This window comes from Amblyomma americanum, chromosome 2, assembly GCF_052857255.1.
Source record: "Amblyomma americanum isolate KBUSLIRL-KWMA chromosome 2, ASM5285725v1, whole genome shotgun sequence".
Lineage (NCBI taxonomy): Eukaryota > Metazoa > Arthropoda > Arachnida > Ixodida > Ixodidae > Amblyomma > Amblyomma americanum.
Genome location: NC_135498.1, coordinates 36425067 through 36443160, shown reverse-complemented (window position 1 = coordinate 36443160; position 18094 = coordinate 36425067). Strand labels below are relative to the sequence as shown.

General features: G+C 45.1%; 1 protein-coding gene across 1 annotated transcript; it reads left to right on the top strand.

Annotated features, from left to right (window-relative positions):
- The first annotated feature begins 969 nt into the window (after positions 1 to 969).
- LOC144119624 (uncharacterized) lies at positions 970 to 16499 on the top strand. Its single transcript, XM_077652197.1, has 12 exons — positions 970 to 1139; positions 1911 to 1968; positions 2713 to 2849; positions 5198 to 5310; positions 7416 to 7576; positions 8428 to 8526; positions 9460 to 9574; positions 11570 to 11642; positions 12921 to 12966; positions 13846 to 13865; positions 14887 to 14959; positions 16392 to 16499. Exons 1-12 carry the CDS (start codon positions 970 to 972, stop codon positions 16497 to 16499), a joined length of 1173 nt encoding a protein of 390 aa, XP_077508323.1.
- Positions 16500 to 18094: the final 1595 nt, after the last annotated feature.

Sequence of the window (18094 nt, the reverse complement as noted above, 5' to 3'; positions counted from 1 at the left end):
ATCAGCATCATCATCGTCAGCCTTACTATGGCCACTGCAGGAAGAAAGGCCCCTCCCATATCTATCGAAATAATCCGGTCCTGCGCCAGTTGCGGCCACTTTATCCCTGCAAATTCGCGCAAAAGAGAGTGATTTGCATTTCGGCCTCACAGCCTCATGATTCATGGTTAGAAGAAGCCATAATAGAGTGACAGCACCAGGTAGGCGATGATCGTCGTGTGGTTGGGAGCCTTGGACCGACATATGAGTTTTCCTTTTCTCAGTTTTCCTTTCTCAGTTTTCAGTGTCTCCGGAACATACTTCGTCTTCAGCTGTAGCTACAAAGCATGTTGCGATAGGTACTGAAGGAGTTCCGTTCCCGTCATTATACTTTCAGGACCATTTGTTTTTCGCCAGCTTGACAGATGAGCACAAACGCTGTAGTGTGCGCATGTACTCGCTTTTATTTTTTATGCCTTCTTTCCTGCCACGATGACGCACGCTGTAGCACTTGGGAAGAACACTGGGGAGGACACTTTAATGGTGTGCTTAAAATACAATCCATTCATCATCATGAGAAAGAGACCCGCTCGCTGGGTTTACTTGAGTCCTGCCTTTACTCACACGTCAGCGTACGTAGACGCAAAAAAATGGCCGTTGTTGCAAAATGTATGTAGCCCAAGAGGTCTAATGGTAGAACCTGCAGTTTCTTATTGAAGTGAAGAATAGTCTGCCGAAACGTTGTCCCCTGTCCTTAGGGAAGTAAAACTGGCGAGTCGTTCAGTTACCATACACACACGCACAAAAGAAAACATTGTTCGATGAGCTCAAGAACGATGGTATAAGCCAAGATAAAGCGAAATGGCCATGAGACGTAACTGAATCAATAACATCTCATTTGAAAAGACAGCAGACTTGAAAGCAGAGCAGCACTCCGTCGTCACAGGGCTAGCTGAGGGGAGCACAGTGCAAGCAGCCCGTGTTCCAAGTATGAATCGGCTGCACGTGTTTGTACGCATCGCGTGCCTATTGTCCTTCCTGTACCAGTTCTACACCGTGTTGGCCGTTTACCTAGAGTATAACTTCAGTGTCACAATGGACGAAAGACAGAGGGGCAACCACATTGTTTTTCCCGCAGTCACTGTGTGCGTCGATGGCTGGTGAGTGCGCCATGATGGTCTCTTTCTTTACAGAGTCTATAGACTGCCCACTCACTTTCACCAATAAAATCTATAGACAGTCTATAGACGATCTATAGATTTATGGCCATACACTTTTAAAAGACTTGTGTCTTGTGACTTGTGACACTCTGTAGGCTATGAACAGGAAAAAGGAAATATGAATAGGAAAGCAATATAGTTTAGTTTATAAGAAGTTTATGGATAGTCTATGGAATGTCTATAGACCGTTTTATAAATTCGGAGACTTGCTTGCCTGAAGGTCTGGCCTCACATATGCCATCGCACGTTTTAAGCCGTTCCAGCGAACTTCTTTCACGTTTTCTGGACGTTCGCTGCCTCTCGCGATGGTCGAGAATGGCATTCAATTCTTAGTTGATCTCTCTTACATCCGTGTTTCGTTTTAAATCTGTAACATTCGTATCAGGGATTTCAGTACCGAGCTGATTCTTCACGCAGAGCACCGTGTTCTTCGCTGGCTTCGCAAAAAGACTGACTGTTTTAACAAAATGGCCAGCACAAAAGCAAAGGCTTTGCAACAAATGCTCGTACCAAGTTTTCATCAAAAGCCTATTTTTTTCGCCTTTATAAATGTTGTAAAAAGAAATGCGAATATGCACTGTTGATAAGACAGCTGGCAAAATGATTGAAAACATTGGTCACAGCGCATTTTTTCTTTGTCTTCGCGTCTCTGACGACCGCCCAGCAGAAAGTGAAAAAGAATTCTCTCTTCTCTCACTCCTTCTCCTGCAGGCTAAGCATTGAGAAGCTCTGCCAGTACAGACATAACAAGTGTCAGAAGCACGACATGGTATGTGAATCTACAACCTTAAACCGAGTACAAGAATAAGACGCGAAAATGGGACGCGCTTTTTGAATCTATATAGGCGCTCTTCATGCCAACTCGTGCCAACTATTCGCTATCAATGCTGTATGAAACCGTTCTGTCTGACCATCATTTTGGCTTGACCATTAGGTTCAAACCATCTCTGGTAAGCTTTCTGGTGTCACATGTTGCTTCCACATTTCTGCCAACAAATTGTTAGACAAAGTGTAGCATTGCACAATACCATATCGGGTAGAACGATGTATCGCAATACAGTGTAGTACAGTATAGCATAATATAGTGTAATATAGTATTGTTATGATGCAGAGATTTATTCACCACAAGACAGGAGCCCTGGTTAACGCTTAGAGAAAGAGAGTGGCTTGATGTGGACAACAAGCGCAAATTAATTATATCCTCGCTGAAACAAATGCGAGGAAGGCATTGGGTTTGGGCAGTACACGTGCTGCGGAGAAGGGATAACCTTTGGTCTCGTAAATGAAAAGAGAGGATCTTAAGAGAGAATAAATCTACCGGGGATAAGTTGGGAAAACGAGACTGGGAGATCTGCTGGGGTTAGAATGGTGGCAGGTGGCGCATTAGATGGTTACTTGGAGGTTGGTCCTGTTGTGCACTTCAAATTGCATTGCTGAGTATCTCTTCGTTGGATGCTGTTTAATACTTAAGCCACGCCCTATAAGCGCTGCTGACTGCCTAAACTTGGCGCAGATTCTCGTGCCCGGTGTCTACATAGCCCAGGTGATGCCCGAGCTACGCGTGGCGACTGCCTTTCGGACCGACGAGCTTTTCACTTGCTTCATGACGGCTGGAAGCCCGGAGTGTGCAGTCTTCAACTGCACTGACAGGTGAGTTCAGTCTGTTCTGTCTATCGAACTTCTCGTACTTCATTAAACTGCATCAGAGAACCTGCACATAATGTGAGGGATGGCATGACGGAGCACGACACTTAGATTGCACTAAGCTTGCATTAAGCTTGAAATAAGCTTCCACGGAGGGGGTGGCAATAAATGGATCCGACATCTAAGTGGATCCGACATAACTTACACTGTGACGTAAGTGCAGTCCATGGTGGGAGACGACACCAGACCGTGTATTGCGACTAACAAAGCTATTTTTGGCTCTAAAAAGCTCTGAAGTTGAGGTAGAGGTTTCTCCACGCTAGCGTACTATGCGCAATCTTTGCCAAGAACATACAGCCCACGGGGTTTGCTCCCAAGCCTTGTAGCGGGCCTCTTTAGCATGTTTAACTGGCCTAAGCTTGGGAGCTTTGAGAACTTTGTTATCCACCTTCGTGAGATTAGGATCCTTCAGTACGCAAGAGGAGCCGTGTTGCTGTGCTCAGAACCATACCCCTTGGGCTGTGTACTTTGGAGAAAGACTGTACGGGTCCGCAAGTTAAATGGTTCATAGATTTGCCTGTTTAGATTTTACAAAATCTAAACAACAGTTTTATTCATTTTCTGTAGGCTTGAATTTTTTTTTTCGTGGCTGTTAACAATGACAGCAACACGGATCTCGAAATTTATTGTTACTGTCGATACAATTCAAGAACAAAGCTGCATGTGCGCCTCAAATCTGGTGCTCCAAACAATGGAGTCGACATATTGCCGTGTCGGCGCTGTCTACCGCATTGCACCTGCAAGCCATCTAGGATACCACCTCCTACGATGCTAATGCAATACCCTGTGCAACCAAAATTTCTACACCTTCGCCCCTTTTAAGGAAATGCAATACGGTATTCACAGCTGCCAGAATGCTGCCCTGTTCGGGCGAGACAGCATAGGTGATGGCGACGACATCCAGAAACCGCGACAAAGAGCGGCATAGAACGGTTCTGCTCGTATGAATATGAAAGGACCCACCAGGCTGAAACATTTCGGGCTCAAATGAATGTTTCAGTTGAATTTATAATCAAATTTCCAACTGAATTTTTCCTATTTCGCTATTTAGGTTGCGTAGAGCTCACTCTCGAGCGCGAATAAAGATAGTCGTCTCAAGCCGCCGCGGTCGCTGAGTGGTTACGGCGCTCGGCTGCTGGCCCGAAAGACGCGGATTCGATCCCGGCCGCGGCGGTCGAATTTCGATGGAGGCGAAATTCTAGAGGCCCGTGTACTGTGCGGTGTCAGTGCACGTAAAAGAACCCCAGGTGGTCGAAATTTCCGGAGCCTTTCACTACGGTGTCTCTCACAGCCTGAGTCGCTTTGGGACGTTAAACCCCCATAAACCACAAAGATAGTCGTCTGAAGGCGTTCCTAGCAAATTTAAGCTCAGGTATGCCCGGATTCCGTAGCCATCGTTTCAAAATGCGAATACTTAGTAGTACAGACGTGGTATTGAATTTTCCGGTTCCTATTAGGCCAGGTAGAGAGACGTTGGCTGTATTACGAAGGCAATTAGTAATAAGTGCTCGTTCAATGATTTTTGTTTTCATTTTTCACTATTTGCATACCAGTAACGCCACGGGCTGGATCGAGCAATCGCCTTAAAATGAATCTAGATAGTAATGCTAATTCTACCTTATCGCCAAAGACCGCTCTCGTTTATTGAACGTGAGCGGATGCACAGGCACCAATTGTGGAATCATTTCAGGAATATGTTCGTCCGTTTTCTGCATTACATATTAAAAACCTTTTTTTTTACTAACAGCCACTCTACATATGAAAAGGGGCAACTAGAATTCTGGCAACGCAACAAACTTCAACAAAACAATACAGCATTTATGTGAATAAACTAGATTTCGTGCAACCCACTGCACAGGTACACATTTATTTGAGGACAGCGTCCCTCTGCTGTGCCGTACGATTTTACTTTCGCACAGTGAGAAGAAAATTGCCCGAAAAGTGCGCATCGCGTTCACCTGGTAGCAATAGGCTTTCATTATACTGCCCTATGGCTGTTTTGGTGCGTCTTGTTCCTCTGGTATCTAAAACCCACAGACTTGAGCGGCCGCCCTACGGGACAAACGGGGGATCTTTTGTTTATTTTTTATATGTCTTTATTTACGCCGACGGGCCGAAAATTATAGTCACGTGCCATTCAAAAGGCTTCCGGACTCAGCCACTCTATCTTCTCTTTCACCTCTTTTAATTCTTCTTTTCATCTGTAGGGTAGCCATTCGGCCATTATGCACAGTTAACATGTCTGCCTTTCCTTCTTCTCTCTCTCTCTCTCTATCGTTCCTCGAAAAACCTAGGATTGAAAGCGCCTACTACCGCATCCCGTCGCAGCAGTGCTACACGATGGACGTGAACGCAATCCCCCGAGAGGAGCACCCCTTCAAGAAGTGCCCCAATCAGTGGGACTGGGGTGAGTGGACGGCCAGAGCAGTTGGCGCCCTTTCCCCGCGACAACAGGTGACTTTTACTGACGAACGGAATACTTTCACAATAGCCAAATATTCACTAATACGGTTGCTTCCAAGAGGGAACTTCTTAATACATAATGAGAGCCCCAGATTTGGTGAGTTGAACGGGTGTTGTTGTGACAGGCGCGGCTATAGCCTTGTGTAATACTGCTGCCAATTCTTCCACCGTGTAGCGACACTCAGATAATGAATTTAAGTCGAATTTAAGACTACAGGAAGAATAAAAGTTGAAGACAAGACAAACAACCGCCCATGTTTTACAAGTCGACGAGATTAAAGGGATCTAATGTGTGAAACCTGCAGGTAAAACTTTGTAAGTCCTTTTTTTTACTAGCGTTTATAATAGTGACGTAATCGCCGGATTAGGCCACGTTGCATTTCAGGCTTCCCTGAACTGCGCAGCGACGGGCAAAGGCCTCAATGATATCACGTACGGCGTCGCTAAGTTTCCTGCTAAGAAATGGTGGCTTCAAAGAAAAAAACCAACACCACTGAAAAGCGAGTCAGCGAAGCATTGTTTGGTGGCATCGGTCGTCCCACGGCAGCATGTGGACGAACACAGCGGTCGTCCAAAATTTCGACAACAATGATGCTATCACAACTTTCCCCGCCCTTCACTGACACTGTGAAGAGAAGCCTAAAGATCGCGGCGTTTTTAATCGGCGATTACTTCAGCATTTTAAATTCCAGCGCCAAACTACTTGGCATGCTTTACCTAGAAGCTTAATACATTTTAAATTTTGAATCACCTCGAATTCTCGAAACACCATTTCAACTTCCCTTTAACTTTTCGTGTCTAAGTTTTCAGCTTTGCAGCGTCTGCTGGCTTGGAAAACGCGTCTCCATTTACATAACATTGATGCGGTAATTCGCGAGAAATTTATCTCCGCTATTTTTCTTTAGTCTACCTTTTAGGATACCTTTTAGAGTCTGCAGGCAGTGGTTCAGAAAGATTGACAAGTTCTCTGTAGGCGTATTATTGTTCGAAGCGATAGGCCTGCCTGAGATATCTGCTATGAACATGTCCTTTACGGCAATCTTATGAAATTTAGGAAAATTGTTTGTCTGACGGATTTGTAGTAAGACGAAGTTGTAGTCTGTGTTATTAGTTGATAATAGGTCTGCCAGCTTGCTCAAAATTATTTGACAATACAATAAGGTGGGATTGGCATCTAATTTCATACAATGGCAACGGTTGTTGAGTTGCTTGATTGCCTCTTTCTTGTATATTTTTGTGGCTGGCAGGATAAAATGCTACCACCTTTGTCGGCTTTTTTAATGACTATATCGGTTCTAGAATCTAACTGGTTTAAGACAGCCTGTTCTATCGAGGAAATGTTTCTTCACTTTTGATCATGCTTTGTTTTTTTTTGTATAATTTCTCTGGAGACCGATTTAATATACAAGTCTAGTTCGGGACTCTGTTCCGCGTCCGGTGTCCACTTCGGGGGGGGGGGGGGGGGTGCTCTGAGATTGGCGGAATCAAGTTCTTTTCCGTTTGGTGAACACGTGTTGACCACGAGTTATAGGCTGTAGGTAAATCAGAAATCAAGTTTTTCGTATTTTTCGGTGGAGTACTCCTCAATACGCATTAGTCGTGCAAATTCCGTAACATCTCGAAAAAGTTCATACTCGTTGAAATAATTGCTAGTTAAGCAAAATATGTGGCCACGCTTCACAATCTGTTTGTCACTATCATTTAGAGGTTCGTAAAAATCAACTACATTGCTGTCATCGTCCTGCAGTGTCAACAGCACAATTTCTAGCTCTATTCAAACCGAACGGCGATTGTTAAGCTGCCTAGATGTCTCCCTTTCCAGGAGAAGCTTATCTCGAGTACGTTTATGTTGCTGTTTATCGAGAAGCTTAACCTTCCTTCCTCGCCGCAAAATCTGCTAGTGCCTGTCTTTAGTACTCTTTTAGTGATCTGTCGTTTGCGCTAAATAAGATGTAAAGTGAACTTATTACCACAGAACGCGAATGATGTAGTGCCGCATTTTATGCTGTACAAGTGTAGTAGATACAGGATCACTAATCGGCAATGCAGAACTGGAGCTGCACTACAAGTTTTCCAAGCGTGACACGATGCTGCTGCTCCCTCGCTGGGTGTATCCGCTGTTCGTGCATCAAACCGGACTCACCCCTCCCGACCAACTGTCCGCTGTGCAGCTGCTTCCTGGAAAAACAATTCAAGTCACCGTCCAGCAGGCGAGTACCGTCCTATATGGAAAACCAGTGAGCGGTGACTCGATGGGCCTGGCGTTCGAGTTCAAGGCCGTAAGATAAAATATAAGCAGTGTCGGCCGCCATTTCCATACACAGAAGCGAAACGCAAAAATTCCTGTGGTATGTCACTGCAATTAATAGAACCCCGGGTGGTCGAAATTAATCCGGAGCCTAGACTCTACTACGGCAACCCTCATTAGAGTTACTGTATAAGTACCTAGAGTTTTGCGCATGGGCCAAAATATACAGACTCCACGAACCTGAAATTAGGCCTGCTTAGCCTCTTTCAAAGGAGTCGATCATAACACGGATATAGCTGCCGCGGTGGCTCAGTGGTTGTGGCGCTCGGCTGCTGACCGAAAGACGCGGGTTCGATCCCAGCCGCGGCGGTCGAATTTCGATGGGGGCGAAATTCTAGAGGTCCGTGTACTGTGCGATGTCAGTGCATGGTAAAGAACCCCATGTGGTCGAAATTTCCGGAGCCCTTCACTACGGCGTCCCTCATAGCATGAGTCGCTTTGGAACGTTAAACCACCATAAACCATGACACGGATATGTAGCGTTTTTTTTGACGAAACAGTGACAGAACTGCCACTCATTCAAAATAGCTCTCCGTAGATATTCACAAGTATTTATCGCATCTTATCATTCTGCACATACCTAGAACGTCCTGTCAGGGGTGTGCACCAGAACGTCCAGGAAGGGGCAAAACGAACCCTAAAGCTGGGAGTGTTTATTGGTTCACGGGAATGCTTCCTCTTGCTTGTATACTGTTCTTTTCCGTCGCCCATAGTCAGCAAGCGGTGGTTCTGAAGAGATACTTTCTGGCGCAGCTTCGCACCGTCCGGCTGCCTGCTCCTTACAAGAGCAAGTGCACCGACTACGAGCTGCTGGGCTCCTTCAAGGAGTTTAAAGGCCGGCTGAACTACGACGTAAGTGCGGTCGGGCAAATGGTGCCGAAAATCACTCCCCAACGTGTATATACGCACACCCAGCAGAAAAACATGAACGGCAAGCAAGCACTGGGCAATTAATTTCTCTCTCTCTTTCATAAATGCGTCCATGCCACTGATTTACCATCAGAACATCGACGACCTCCCTCGTACACATCACGTAGACTGAATAACAACTACAGCTACACCCATTTATGGTAGTGCCCCCACATGTTTTTAACTTCCCGTCACTCCTGCGTGCAATCCGCCTGTGGGACGATCTTCCGGACTGCATCGCCCTGCAGCGCAATCGCGACATCTTTCACGAACATCTACTCAAATACTTCGTTGATAACGATTAGCACGTCATTTCTTACTCATGATTCATATACGTAAGTTTGTTTTCAGCCACTTGAGACTATTGCCTCGTTGTTTCAGTTTATGTACAGTTGTCCTCAGGTATACCTGAAATGTTTTTGTAGCGATAGCTACATTACGCTAGAATTTCGAGCCTTCAGCGTGACCAAAGCGAAACCGCAGCCATTTTTTTGCATTTGTATGACACTTTGTGCATTTCCCCTTTTTTTGTTCCAAGACATATAGTTGTCTTGTACTTCATGTCACTTCTTGTAAATTTTGATATTTTTAATTTAGGCTTCCCAGTTTTTGGTGTGTTTTGCTGTTCTAGTGCTTTTGATTTCTAACATGCTTTGTACAAACTTTTGTATTTGACTCCATTTATACAACGTCGCTTTTGAGGCTTCTAAGGTATATGTATATGTAAGGTATATATTTCATCAAACACTCCACGCGCCGCGCAAATAAGGAAAAAAAATTTTATTTTTAAAAGCAAGTACGAGCCTTCAGAAAGCATAAACATCCATTCCTTCACTGTCTCCTATTGGTTCCTTCTTCACTGTCTCCTGCTGCCAGCTGTGCGTCCATAAGTGCAGCATGGAGCTGGAGGTGATTCATTGCGGCTGCGTCCAGTCTGCTTACGAGTTCACGGCTAGCTACCCCTCCCCAACGTGCGACCTCAACGAATCAGGTGAGAATCGCCAAGCTCCAAAAACCCACGTCCAACCGTCTGCACCAGTTTGCCACCTTGGCTTTATTTTTAGCCTCGTCAACTACAAAGAGCTTTCATGGATTTGTTATCCTCAGACAAAGACGAGTCCTCTTGCTAAGCACACAGGTGCTCCGCCCTCAATCCTTCTTCACTTTAGTTTGGCCTGGCAGTATTTAAGTTGTTTCATTGTACCTTGAAAGAATAATTACGGTTACAGCTGATGTCAGCGATCTTGTTTCAACGGGAATAAATCAACAACGTCACTTTCCCGCGGTTTCTTGAAGGAATCCCATGCTATGGTGAGGTGACTTACTAGGAGTCAAAAAATGTGCAGTGGCTTAACTTGGCTAACCCTGGAATTCAGCGAAAAGCAAGCACGCTTGCTAAGCGTCTGAGGCTCGTCCATGGCAGCTCCGCTACCTGCTCGCGACAGCCGTTCTACACATACCTACATGACCACGTGGCTGTGATGTGGTAGCACATGGTCTTACGATACCCCCCTCGGATATCATCACAAGGCTTCACATCACCTCATCGGATGTTCTTAAGGTCGAAGGTCAACCCGAAGGTCACCCAATGTCAAAGGTCAACTAAATGCCATGGGTAAAGGTCAGGGGAGAAGGGTTTGACACCATTACTTACCACATATTGTCATACACGGCTATCCTTGGTTGGGCTGAAAGGTCGTTGTGCTGCCTACCCGAAGACTGCTTTACCTAGTGTAGTGAAGATTTTCACTTCAAAACTCTAACCGAATGTATACACGCCAAATTCACGATCCAAATTATGCGACGCACATGCGACCGTACCTTTTGTAACAAGCAAGTGATCTCGGCCTCATTTTTCGAAGGGCAAAGCAAATAAAAGTGCTGCAGGATTTGGTTTTTAACAGTTTATTTGAGCTGTTACGCAATAACCGAAGATCCAATCAAATGAGTATGATGATGATGATGATGACGAGGAGTGGGAGGAGGATGTAGGCTTTTTCCGTCACCCGTCCGGACATTTAGAGCGTCTGTGGGGTTGATGACTATACTGATCAAAAGCAAATTCTGTGGCATGCAGACTTCGCCAATTCTGCAGCCGCCGCGGTCGGGTTCGAATCCGGGAACTTTAGATCAGTAGCCGAGCACCCTCAGCGGTTAGGGCGCTCGCGGCTTGGCAACTAACTCGGAGTTGCCCGGTTCGAACCCGATCGCGTTGGCTGCGTTTCGATGGCGGCGAAACGCTAAGGCGCCTGTGTGCTGTGCGATGTCAGTGCACGTTTAAGATCCCCAGGCGGTCGAAATTATTCCGGAGCCCTGCACTATGGCACCTCTTTATTCTTTTCTTCTTTTACTCCCTCCTTCATCTCTCTCCCTTACGGCGCGGTTCAGGTGTCCGCCGATATGTGAGACAGATACTGCGCCATTTCCTTTCTCCAAAAACTAATTTTCATTTTTTTCACTTTCATCTGAGCGGAATGTTTTATTCGGCGCTGTTTCCAGATCGTGTTATAATTTCGGGCCACCGAGGTGGCTCAGTGGTTGTGGTGCTCGGCTGCTGAGCCGAAAGACGTGGGTTCGATCCTGGTCGCGACGGTTAAATTTCGATGGAGGCGAAATTCTCGAGGCCGGTGTATTATGCGATGTCAGTGCACGTTAAAGAACCTAAAAGGTCGAAATTCCGGAGCCCTTCACTACGGCGTCCCTGATAGCCTGAGTCGCTTTGGGACGTTAAACACCCATAAGCCCAGAAGAGTGGAGAGTTGGGCTTGTTGGTTTACGATCATGTTGTGAGCGCCTGTGTTGTGTTCTCGCTCCGTCCTGTGTTAGCACTGTTCCCAACATGACCCATAAGCCAAATCGTGTTATATATTCTTCCTTCCCCCTCTCCTATACGTAGGTTAAAACTACGTGGCGTAATATGAGTATATACCTTACTTGTGTGCTAGTATATTACAATCACTCAACTGCTTCCGTTCCTTCTTTGCAGAAAATTGCAAAGCCACTCTCGCCGCTAATGACACCTACGCTAAATGCGAGCGCATTTGCGGTCTGCCTTGCGAGTGAGTGCACAACTTTCAGTTTTAATTTTCACCTACTTCACGCTGCTGTAGCGTTTAGCATCTTGCTGCGAGCGCTATTCCTAATTTTGAAACAGTGTTGGCGCCACTGAAGTTCGTATAAAGTGCCTCTTGTCCTGGAATCAAATGCACGACTTAATCTCTCCCGATTCGAAATATCGAGTTGTGCCATTTGGGCCTTACTGAGCATTGCAGTAGAAACAGCGCAAAAGCGACAGCCATAAGGAAAGGGGACACATCTCTCCTGCATTGTGTCAGCTTCCTTTAACTCTGTCTCGTCGCTCCTGCTTGGTAACCCCAGAAACTTCATCTGTCAGGACACGGGGTTCCTTTGACCAACAATGAGGACAAATGTACAAACGGTAAGGTGCTTCGACATCCTTACGGAAGCCTTTTTCGCTGTAGAAATGAAAGACATGAAGGAGCAAATTAAATTGCTAGACACATTATTTCAGTTGCGTGTTTTTTTTCTTTCAAATGATGTATAGACATTAGAATGCATGGATCACCGCGTGGTATTCCCTTTCGATGGCTAAATAATTTATACTATAATTTCATTTTGTTACCGCTTCGGCTTTGGCTTCATCAACCGAACGATGGCTGTGATGTGTAGTTGGCCTTTAGGTCACGTGAGGCAAGAAAAAAACTGCAGTGCAATCTCTGATACATAGTTTTAGTCACCTGCAATACTTAAGCGAAGAGCTAGAATGTCAACAAACGACGTGTCAGCATAATTTTGACATTTTCTTTATGTCCGTCACGTAACCTCAAGGTCAACTACACGTCGCAGCTGTCATTCAATTGATGGAACCGAAGCAGCGTCAAGGAGAAAGTCAATTATAAATTATTCAGTGGTCGTAGGGCGGTCATCACGGGGTGATTCATGTATATATCGTATAACGCCTTATTTGAAATAAGAAATTACGCTAGCAAAAATTTAGAGCCGTTGCAGGTAAATTCTTCACATCGGAAGGAGCTGTCGTTGCTGCGAGTTCTTTCCGCAGTTTGGGTTACTAGCGTGGTGTTCGGCTTTGTCGCTGGTAATCACGGTGGGGGTTGGCTTTAAAGAACTAACGTCACTGTCGATGGGCTTCCTCGCCGTAATACTTTTACTGCGGAGCTAAAGCGTTTGCGTTAAGTGCTGCTTGTAGTTGGCGAGATGCCGTCGTTCGACCTACTTTGTTTTCATTAAAAACCTTTTTCACAGAGAAAATAATACCGGCTGCCTTGCTGCCTTGAAATTTCTTTCCTCATTTTCAGGGAGATTCATTACGACGTCCGCATATCGGGGATATCAGATGAACAGGTTCGTATTTCTAGTGCTATAAACTGAATACCATACAAAGGTTCGCCCCCCCCCCCCCTCCCACTCCCCCACCCCCAAAAAAATGGTAAAGTGCAAAGTGTGCCAAGAGAAATGTCGTGTTTGGTTTTGCCACAACGGTACAAACGGATAAAGAAGAAAAGGTGGCGAAGATGTGTAAAATGTTTGAAGCCGGTCTAATCATATATGTCATTATATCCGTACCTTGGTGTATCGTGGAAGAATAAGTGCACCTGAACCTTTTACTAAGCCTCTAACTACAGTTTTGCTTTTTGTGTAAGCGGGTTCTGTTCTACTATTCGTTCTATCCCGCTTTAGCTACATGTCGTAATGGCCAAATAGGACAGAACCTTCTAACAAGCAGATAACTATATATTAAACAAAGTAGCGGCCAGGTGACAGAAACAAGAAATGAAACAAATTTCTTAACATATATTAGGTGCACTTGACAGGCGTCAAATATGACTCACCTGCTAGTAATGTCAAAACCATATACTACACTAATCGACTGTATCGTTTCATGACTGGCCGAAGTGAAACGTCGACGCGGCCAGGGAACAGTGAACAGTGAACGAACGGTTTTATTCAGTGAGTCTTTTTATAGCGCACTCGGTGCGTAAGAGGGTGAGTGCATTATCGTGCATCAGAGAGCGGCGTGCTCCCCATAGCTTGGCCGCTGGTTAGTGCGCATGCGTACGTCACCGACTGAAGATCCGATACATCGACAGCGAACGTATCAGAACATGCGTGAATTTTGTGCGGCATATTAGCAGTTAGCCAAGTGCGGTGATAAAAATGACTGATTTTCTGCTTTTCAGCTCCGTGATAAGTAATTTCCGCTTACACTTTTTTTTTTTCCAGGGTCCCCCGCTGGAAGCAAAGTAGGTTGGCCAGGCTTCAAGTAAACAGTTTCCTTGCTTCTGCTTTCTTTCAATTTTCTTTTTTTTCGTTAAAGATTTCTTTTTGTGCGTGTAGCACTCGTTTTATAAACTCTCGAGGTACTCGTTTTCTAGAGCAGGTGACTCGGCACGAGCTGGTGATGAAAGCAAGCGCATCAACAAGCCGTTTCCATTTACGTAATCATCCCCCTTTTATGGCCTGAGGCGACGAGAAAGGAACAATACAGAAAGGGCCGTTGTGGGCAGGTTGCCTGATATAGTTCAGTGTGCGAGATACGTTCTAAGTCAGCTGCTTTTCAGTCGGGTTCGTTCGGTAATGCCACTCTGCTATCTTTTTCCCTAATTTTTTTCGTAACTGAAGAAGCCTCGTTTGTATAAACCCGTCCACTGAGGTGCCAGGTCTACCCAGCTCTGCTTGTCCACTTATACATGCACTTTGTTACGCTATTCAAGTGGCTTTAGTTAATTATTACAGTGGTTTCAAAGTGATGTGACCTGAACCAAGCTCGGTGCCACTCGCTATAGCAGCAAGGTGAGCCCGACCGACTCAACCACGACAGACTTGAGGTTCAGGTTTATTTTCCTTCAGAGATGAAAGAGGGAAATGCGACAAAAGGCGGTAAAGCCTGACAAGGTTACAGTTTCCCAAAACAGTCGATACAGCAGTGAGCAACACAGAAATAACAAATATTAACGTAGTAGTTAACAAGTATTGTATTGTAACAAATATTAACTTGACTCACTTTTCCTACGTGACGCGTTAAAAAGCCAGGGGAATGCCAAAGCCGATCCTTAATGTACGCATTCTTGGGCTACCCTCTGGAACAAAAGCTGTGTGTGCGTTTGCGTGCGTGCGTGCGTGCATGTGCGTGTGTGCGTACGTGCGTGGGCGTGCGTGTGCAGCTACGCTTCGATAAAGCCGCGCCGTTATAACAAGCTTGACTACTTTCGTTCGCTGTCTTCCTTGCCCCCACCTCTGCTGTTTGGGCCTGCGGTGTCACAGAGAAAAGTTCACGCTGAAGCTGCGCTACCGGTCGGACATCGAGGAGCTGGTGCTCTACCAGCCGACGCTAACGGTTGAGTATATTATAATTTATAAAAGTCCCCTCCTTAAGGGCGCATGTGCGCGTATAATCCAAAGGAAACCCGATGGAATGAAGCAATGCCTGACGAAATAAAAATAACGCTACTGACTCGTACTTGGCTGGGCAGCCTTCGAACTCATGCAGCTTGTTTCACTTTTTCTCTAGTTTAGTAATTTCTTTAAAACATCCGCGGCAGTGTATCATCGCTCAAGCGGTGCAACACTTTTCAAGCGCCAGTTTGTGTCAAGGACAATCAAAGGGAGAATTCGCCAAGCAGTTTGTACGTTTGGTAAATGTTGTCGCTTGTTTAGCGAACAGTTCCTCGTATTCATATTTTTTGTCTTAGTGCGTAAAAATACACCCTTTATAAACTTGTAAGAAACAATATATATGTCCTCCTCTTATTGTGCAGGATGTTACTGCCGTAGTTTTCGGCGCGGTTATCACTAAGGAATGTCGTTTACCTTGGTCGTAAATACTTTATTTGGGCATGGTACTGATACGCTGCTTGTGCACACGAGACGAAGTGGGAATATACGCTTCACACGGGGGACGTTGAATAAATCAGTGGGTAATATTCGTTAATAAACTATTTATTTTAATATTTATTAGAACTTTCTAGAAATGTTCCCAAATAGCGCTCCAGGCCCCTCTGAGTTGTTCAGTACTGAAAATATTTAGGCGGGAGAAAGACAGGAAGAAGCGACAGCCTCCCACCCTCTTCAAACGAGAATTTTTTTTGTGTGTGAAAAACCCTATTTGCCCAGATTTTTCTCAGTGATGGAAGCTTGAGAAATGCATGGCGCGAATAGGGAGACTACCGCAATTCACGCTTCGCCCGCTATTGTAAAAATCTGAAGAAATACATATAAGTCTAAAATAAATGTGAGAGGAAACCCGCATCGAACCAGAGGTCATCGCCAGCAAAAAAAACAAAAACAATTCAGTATGAAAGAAAAGGAGCCAACGGCAAATAGTAAATTTAAGAAAAACCGATTACAACAAGGAAAACGCGCAAATAACGGCCGGACAAAGCTGATTTGTAGGAACCCCCCACACATCCAGGTATAACATAAAATCCACCCGTGTATGGATGGCCCACTAATCGTATAGAACGGACATACAAAAGTGCGCATCACAATGAGACTAAGACATCACAAAAGACCGTAGTGCTACCCCTGGAGAAAAAAAGAAACGGTTGTGACAAGGGTACAAGAACAAAAAAGAGTAAAAAAATCTTTGCAGCGAGTCTACTCGGTATCGATAATGTAAGCTCGAAATAGCCAGGAGACATCGTCAGTCAAGCGCATTTCTTTCTCTTCGAGCTTCAAAGCTTTTGGCGCAATAAAGAAAACGGACTTTTCTGCTCTTGAGCGTCGAGGTGGCGGGTGACGTTGCGTTTCCTTCCGTCTTCGCTGTGCAGTCGGTCGAGCTGCTGGCGTACGCTGGCGCCTACCTGGGCATCTGGCTGGGCGCGTCGGCACTCGCATTCCTCTTGGACTTGTACGGCAAAGTCGGGGTGCACAAGTGAGTCCCGATTCCCGCTGTTTGCGGCTCCTCTCGGACGTCGTCGACTGAAAGGTGTATTCCAATCGGCAATCTGGAGCAGCTCTTTGACTCCGCAAAGGTGAAAGATGTCCGCGGAATCCGGAGACTGCACCATCGCGGTGCAATCAGAACTCAGGAGTGGAACCCAAATCGCCCATTGGAACACGCTCTTGAGTTTCGCGGAGCAAGAAAACTTGCTCCTCATCGCCGATTGGAGTACGCCATAAGTATTGAATCATATGCATTTACCCTTAACAGTTTTCTGATGGATGTCCGTTGTACAATATCCGATGCAACCTCGAAAGGCGAGGGTGGATCTAATCATAGAAAGGAGAAGAGGTGTGCCCCGGGAGGAGAAAGCAAGCTGAAAGCAAGCAATAATGCAGGCTGGGAACGATCAAGTGCAGAGAGAGGGAGAGAGAGAGAGAGTAATAAATGTTGTCCTCGAGAAAGGGAAGACAACCGTGAGTGGAGAGGTCTCTCTCTTACAGCGGTACTTAGTGGAACAACTTTAGAATAATTATCTTTTGAGCTCTAATTACAATTTCCCTTCTAGTAAGAGCTCACTAAGATCCTATAGGCTGTAAGCACCGATAAATTTTGGTGATACTGAAGGGCACGCCAGATATTGTATTTCTTTTGAATCGCGCTGCTGATGAGTATATTCTTCCCATTATTCGCGGGAAAAAATTTGTGCGGTTCGCAGAGTCACGATTGAGTAAATTTGTGACAAAAAGCGAATAAAATGAAAAGTTGTTTACTCGTTTGTCCCGAACAGTTAACAGAACAATATAAATGTGTTTTGTTTACAGAAATAAAATCGAAAAAACGTTCAGCGATATTTGGACGAAGGGCAGCCGAAGCATGGGGTAAGTGCGGTGAACCTTTGAATTTGAAGCTATAAATACGCATACCTTTACTGCTGACTATGCGCTAGGCGGAAGCGGTACGAATGCCCAGAACTGGAATAAATAAAATTAAAGGAAAGTTGTGAGAATGAGACCGTTTAAGTGATGTTTCGGAACGACTCCCGCACGCAGAAATATTTTATTGCACATAATGCAACAAGGAACAAAATTATATGTTATAGTTCTTAAACTAGCAGTCGTATAGAAATAGCTGCATTTTTTTCATTACCTTTGTAGTGGTCTATAATAAAAAGAGGCATTATCGCTTGAAAACAACAAAAAGAGTGGCTATGCCACTGAAGAAACAAGTGACGAAAAGACTGTGTATCAGAAGGCTAATTTTTCATCGTCCTACTTACCGTTCGAAATTAAGCGCCTTAAATACAGCATTTATTTGAGCACAGCAGCGTTATAACCGCAGGTTTTACTATTTTTTAGTTTAAGCGCTTCTTGTGTTTCAGGCTGGTGAAATTTTCACTTGTTATTGAATGAAAATACTCCCATTTTTAAGCAGCCGCCTTCGGCACCTTCCGTCGTTCGTCAGCACCGCAAAAAAAGCGTGATTTTTTATCATTTTTCTTTCCCTAATTAACGTTTCATTTTAAGTGCCGCGATTAAGCTAATAAAATCGAATCAACGCTCAAAGCAATCAAGCCGAGAATTACCTGAC